The following is a 6,680-nucleotide window of genomic DNA, read 5'->3' as shown; positions in this document are numbered from 1 at the left end:
TGAGATCCAAGACTGAGTACCAAGTGTGACTAGGCGGAAGGGAACTCAGGAGGCTGTATGGGTTTGGGACTGAGGGATGAATGTCTTGCACCCTTTTGTTAATTTCTCTCAAGTCTTGGACTGGCCGATAGTCATTGGTCCCTGGCTTTTTTACTGGTAGCAGAGGGGTGTTCCAGGGCGACTGGCAGGGCACTAAGACCCCTAGGTCTAAGAACCTTTGGATGTGGGGTCTGATGCCTTCCCGGGCTTCTTTAGTCATTGGATACTGTCGGACGGCCACCGGTGAGGCACCCGATTTCAGCTCTACTACTACTGGTGGGACGTTATTGGCCAGTCCCATACCTGTCTTTTCTGCCCATACGGTGGGAAAAAGTTGGAGCCAGGATGGGTCGATGGAGGGAGAGGCCGGCTTTTCATACAGCCGGTATTCTTCTTCTAGGTTTAGGACCAAGCACATGGTAGAGTGATCTCCCCATGTTACTTGTGGGCCCTCTGTAGAAAACTGGATTTGGGCCTTTAGTTTGGTCAGAATGTCCCGGCCCAACAGAGGAGCAGGGCACTCAGGTATGACCAAAAAGGAATGGGTCACTTGTTTATGTCCAACCTTTAAAAGTCTTTGTGTGGTCCAGGGGTAGACTTTGCTGCCGGTTGCTCCTACTACGACTGTCCGCCTGGACCCTACCTTCCCCATGGGTTGGGTCAACACCGAATGTTCAGCCCCGGTATCGACCAGAAACTCGATGGGGGTCCCCTCCACAGTCAGTGTTACCCTAGGTTCGGGGAGGGGGTCCGAACCCCGACTCCCCTAGTCATCTAGGGATAGAACCTTGGCTTCTCTGATGTTCTTTTTCCGGGGACATTCTCTTGCCCAGTGACCCTTCTCTTTACAGTACGCGCATTGGTCTTTGTCTAGAGGGGGTCTTCCATCCCTAGGTGTTTTCTTTCTTGCCCGGTTGCTCAGATTCCCTGTCTGCCTATCCCTAAAACCTTTTTCACTTACTACTGCGGCCAAAATCCTAGTCAAGTTTTTCTCTTGGCGCTTATCGCGCCGCCTTTCTCTCTCTTCTGCCTCCTTTTTTTCTCTTTCCTCTCTTTCTTCTTCTGTCTCCCTTTTGTGGTACACCTTTTCTGCCTCCCTCACTAAATCTTGCAAGGAATAATCTTGGAGCCCCTCTAGCCTCTGTAACTTTTTTCTAATATCTGGGGCTGACTGTCCGATGAAGGCCATGGTAACTGCAGCCTGCTGCCCCTCAGAAGAGGGCTCAAACGGAGTGTATCTCCTATAGGCCTCCATTAGGCGTTCTAAGAAAACCGAAGGGGGTTCTGCCGGTCCTTGTAAGACCTCTCTTACCTTAGCCAAATTGGTGGGGCGCCGAGCTGCCCCTTTGAGACCTGCCACTAGAGTCCGGCGGTAGACCAGGAGACGCTCCCTACCTTCGGCCGTGTTGTAATCCCATTGAGGTCGATTGAGGGGGAAGGCCTCATTAATGAGGTTCTCGAGTTGTGTAGGGGCCCCGTTGTCCCCGAGAACGTTCTTGCGGGCCTCCAGGAGAATCCTTTCTCGCTCTTCAGTGGTGAAGAGGATCTGGAGTAGCTGTTGGCAATCGTCCCAAGTGGGCTGATGAGAAAACATAAGAGACTCAAGGAGTCCCGTGAGTCCTGCTGGATTTTCAGAAAAAGACGGGTGGTTAGACTTCCAATTGTAAAGATCTGCTGAGGAAAAAGGCCAATACTGTAGAGGGACCAAGCCATTAGGCTCAGCTGGGGGCCCTATGGCTCGGAGGGGCAAAGCTACGGTGGAGTCAGGACCGGAGCCGTCTCTCGGACTGCGAGGTTGGCGGCTCCTAGTCCCCGCAGCCGGTCCCTCAGGGCTAGGATCACCGGGCGCTCGGCCTGGTGCCGATCTGTTTCCCTGAGGGGCCAGAGGGGGCAGCGGAGCCGCCGGGTAAGGTGGGGTTTCAGAGAGAGAAAATAGGTCATCTGGTGTCGGGAGGACGGGGGGTTGGGGAGGGGCGGAAGGCTTCCTTGTAGGTGGCCTTTGAGTATTTTCTGATCCCGAAACAACAGCGACTTTGCTGGAGGGTGGCACCCAGGGAGGGGGATTCTGGGCGAGGTCTTGCCATACCACGACACAGGCAACCTGGTCCGGGTGTCCTCCGGTCTCCTGAAAAACAATCTTTTTAACTGCAAAAATGACAGTAAGATCAAAGGTTCCCTCTGGTGGCCAACCTACGCCGAATGTGGGCCACTCAGACGAACAGAAAGTCTGCCATTTTCCTTTTTTGATCTCCATGGACAGATTGTGAGCCCTGGCTTTGACATCTTTCCAATGATCTAGAGTAAGGGAGAGGGGCGTAAGGGCACTTTGCCCCATCTCGAAAATTTCCAATAGGGGAACGACGACGCAAAGACCTATCACAACTAAGACAAAAAGAAACCAGAAACGGCGACGAGACCGAGTGCCGTAGAAATAGAAGAAAGAGTCCGATGGCAGAGCGCGCCTCCCGAGACGCGGTGAGACCAAAACAGGTGGCGAGCCCCCGAACACGTCTGTTCGCTACCCGCACTTCGCTCCCAGAGCGACTAACCCGGAACAAACTGAAACCAAAATGCGCGCGCTCAGAAAAGACAGTCGAAATCACTGAGTCAGACACAGAGACGAGACACAGAAACGAGACACAGAACGACTGCTGGCCAGCTTACCTCCCGTTGGTGGGTCGGTGGTCCCTGGGTGGGGGTCTCCGATCCCGGACGAGCCCCCAAGCTGAAAGACTCCCGCAGTGGGTAGTCAGTCAGTTCAGGGAGACCCTCCCAAGGAACAGCGAGACCACGGCTTCGGATGCAAAAACAAGAGGTTTATTGAACACACAGGTACCCGGGCGACTCAGTCTTTCGAAAGACTGGCGCGCCGAGTAGAGCTCCTGGGTCCTTTTTATAGCAAAAAGCGCGGGTACAGAAGCGAGAAGCAAGGTAATTGGTTAGTTTAAATCAAGCCAGGGGTGAACTTCGGTCAAGTGGGAGTCCTTGAAACAGCTGAGGGGCACTCTTGAAACTTTAACTGACTTGTCTATTTCTGGGAACTATCCGCCCTTTGCCTCGGGCCGGGGCCCAGGTGCATAACCACAGATATCCTGTTTGACTCTGTTCCCCTTGTTTCTTAACTTGACTTTTTGGCTGTATTTTCCCTATACCCTTGTAAAAAGCACTTCCTTCAATAGTAGGTCTAGAAATTTGGTAGATTGATTGTTCCCACTGTATTTTTCTTTCACAAAACTTGTTTTAGCTATCATTTCTCTGCACTTTTAGAATAATCTTCTCTATATGGACAAAAAAATCTTTCTAAGATTTTGATAGAAATTTTTTAAACCTGTATATCAACTTGGGGTGTATTGACATTTTTACTGTTTAGATTTAATACATGAGCATTTAGATCATGTTTGATTTCTTTTATTTTTGAAATAGTTTTTAATGTACAAGAACTGCTCATGTCTTCTTAGATTTACACACAAGTGTTTTACTTTTTGAGTGATTTAAAATGGTATCATGTTTTTTATTTCTGTGCTTATACATCCATTGATAATGTATAGAAATGTACTAATGTATGCTTATCTTGTATCCTGCAGACTTTTGAACTTATTAGTTCTAGAGGATTTTTTTGTAGTTTCCTTTTGTTTTCTACATGAACAATCATGCCATTTTCAAATAGGGACAATTTTTATTTCTTTTTTAAAAAAATTGTGTGATTTTTATTTCTGTTTCTTTCTTTATTGCACTGCCTAGAATGCCCAACGCTATGTTGACATCCCTCTTTTTTTTCTCAGTTTTAGAGGAATGCATTCAGTCTTTCGCCATTAAGTATACAGTTAGCTGTAGGTTTTTCCTCTAGTCTACTGTATGCATTTAGTGCTAGAAATTTTCCTCTCAAACTGCTTTAGCTGAGTCTCATCAATTTGGATATGTTGTATTTTCTTTTGCATTCTGCAGTACAATGTACATTTTGATTTTCCTTGAGACTTCCTTTTTAACACGCGGATTATTTGGAATTTTGCTGTTTAGTTTCTGCTTGGAGATTTTCCTTTTATCGTTCTGTTATTAATTTTTAATTTGGATTAATTGTGATGAGAAAACACATTCTTTATTATTTCAATTTTTAAAAATTTGTTGGGGTTTGTTTTATGGCCCAGAATATGGTATATCTTTGTATATGTTCTGGGATTCCAATGGCCTTAATGTTACATATTTGTAGTCCCACAGGTCTGCTTTGCTGTTGAGACCGAGACATCTCACTTGTTCTGTCTTCTGTTCCACTCAATTTTTTTTTCTGTTCTCCAGTCTGCTCTTAAGACCATATTTTGAAGTTTTATTTTAGTTATTATATTTTCACTGAAATTTCTATTTTGTTCTTAATATCTTCTATTTTTTTGCTAAAAATTTCTGTGGACTTGATAGGACTTTATATTTTTTTCATTTTTTAAAGTATATTTATAATTTATTACCAAAGATTTTATAATGTCTGTTTAAAAATTTTCAAGAGGTATTTCTATCATTTTCATACTTTTGGTGCTGGCAACTATCGACTGACATTTTTCATTCCATTTAAGGTCATTCTGTCCTTGGTATGATGAGTAATTTCCTGTTGAGACCATGATTTAATAACTTAGTCTATTTCTGTCAAACTCATGAGTATAACGAGATTGGTTAGTTGTTCTTATTTATGCTGAACAAAGTTGGAGAAGAAAAAGGTGAACTCAGAGATTCAAATTCCTAGCTCAACAGCTGCATAAATGACCTGAAAGTTTCTATATATGCTCTGGAAAACAAAACAAAACAAAACAAAACAAAAAACTCTTTATCTTCTGTAATCACAGAGCTGAGATCTATGAAAACCAAAGCCTGAGTCTCAGCCTGTGAGCGACAGAATTACAACAGAAATAGAATTCACGACCTCTCAGAGTGTCTCCTCTTGAGGTGGGGGCATTGACTGGGCAGGAACAGGATCCTGAAAATTGGCATGAATACATACAGGCAAATCCTAAAAAGGTGGGGACAATGATTCTCTAAATTCCGCTGAGTGATTTTTGCCAGTAGAAGCAACCCTCTAGCCCTAGGAGGTTAGCTCTGCTTTGCCTGAGGAGCCTGCAGTGGCCTCCAGTGACACGGCTGCCAAGCAAGACAATGCTGATTCTTTTCAGGACCCACACCACCACCCTTCTTTGCTTCTAGACCTATAACTACACTCGGGTCCCAGCAAGCCCCGAAAGATAAGTTATAATGTTTGACCCATACAGAGTTCTGCTACAATCAAAATGAACTACGTGGTTTTTCCAATTTATACAAGCAGAAATCTCAGGAATAGGTGTGGGCAGGGAGAGTAAGGGTGTAGGATAGTGGTAGAAAGAACACAATGTTGAATTGGGTCAAATTTATTGATATGAGCCCACGAAGCAAAGATTCTGGATTTAATGTTGTAGCTTGAGAGGTCAGAAATGGCTCTGTCACTTTGTTTGGTTTGTTGGCTGAAACGTGGAACCAAAGGTGGCCAACACTACCTGACACTGAATGCAAGAATTGTCTCGAAATACTGTAGAGGAAGGCATCCAAAGACTCAGGGAGGTGGAATGTTAGAGTGAATGTACTATGTGATGCCTTGTCACCCACCCTGGGAACGCACTTTTCACCATGGCTGTGAGGGTTAAGGATGTCCTGGGAGCGTCAGCATCCTCAAGGAGCTCTTTGGTCACTCTTCTCTGTAGGTCAGAAATTGCAGTGGGAATTGCTGTTTGCTGAACTGAGATCCATAAGTGCAATGGGGATAATTGGCCTTCAGGGTGGCTGGGGCCAAGAGGCGGCATTTAATCACCAAAGATAGGGTGGGGGTGGTCACCGTAATGGACCTCAGGGTCAAAGCAGCAATCAGAGAAGTTTGACTTGCAGAAACCTGTCGTGTTGGCTAGTTGATCACGGTGTTCTATAAGAAATAGATGGGAAGCCTACTGAATTCATACTTGATCGGTATAAGCACAAGAGTTATATAGGCCAAGTGAAAACAAGTCTAGCTTGAATTTTCAAAACAGAGAGTGTGACCCCTCAATAAATCCTCAGATTTGAGCCAATTTGCAGGCTCAGGATCCCCTGAATGAGGAAGAGTATGGATCCTTTTGAGGAAAGACTCTGCTAGACCCCAGAATTTATAGTGTTAATCTTTCTTCCAGCCTTTCCTAAGGGAACCTATGGTCTTTTACTAGGGTAGCTATGAACTGGAGATAGGAAAATAATCAGACTTTTCAAGAACTACTGGATACTGGCTCTAACTGACCTACACTAATTTCAGAAGACCCAAGATACCACAATTGCATCAGAGTAGGGGTTTATGAAGGTGGAGTAATAAATGGAGTTTTAGCTTGGGTTCATCTCACAGTGGTCCCAGTAGGTCCCCAAACCCATCCTATGGCTATTTCTCTATTTCCAGCATGCAAAATTAGAATAGATATTCTCAGCATGTGGCAGAGTCCCGTCACAGGTTCCCTGATCTGTGAAGTGAAGACTATTATGGTGGGAAAAGACAAGTGGAAACCCAATCTGCCTCTACCTAGGAAAATAATAAACCAAAAGCGATATCACATTCCTGGAGTACCCATACTTTTGATGTACTAACCCAGAAATTTTTTTCCAAATCTAAT

The 6,680-nt window shown here is 45.0% G+C and overlaps 1 protein-coding gene across 1 annotated transcript; it reads right to left on the bottom strand.

Annotated features, from left to right (window-relative positions):
• Nucleotides 1–511: 511 nt before the first annotated feature.
• LOC134370948 (RNA-binding protein 25-like) lies at nt 512–2,508 on the bottom strand (the record flags this gene model as incomplete). The annotated part of the gene is given in 1 exon segment (XM_063087896.1): nt 512–2,508. A coding segment is annotated over 1 exon segment (1,863 nt), but the record flags the coding sequence as incomplete, so codon positions are not given.
• Nucleotides 2,509–6,680: the final 4,172 nt, after the last annotated feature.

The sequence above is a fragment of the Cynocephalus volans genome, chromosome 2, assembly GCF_027409185.1.
Source record: "Cynocephalus volans isolate mCynVol1 chromosome 2, mCynVol1.pri, whole genome shotgun sequence".
In the NCBI taxonomy this organism is placed as follows: Eukaryota; Metazoa; Chordata; class Mammalia; order Dermoptera; family Cynocephalidae; genus Cynocephalus; species Cynocephalus volans.
The sequence above is the reverse complement of the archived record's forward strand: the minus strand, read 5'-3'. Positions and strand labels throughout refer to the sequence as shown.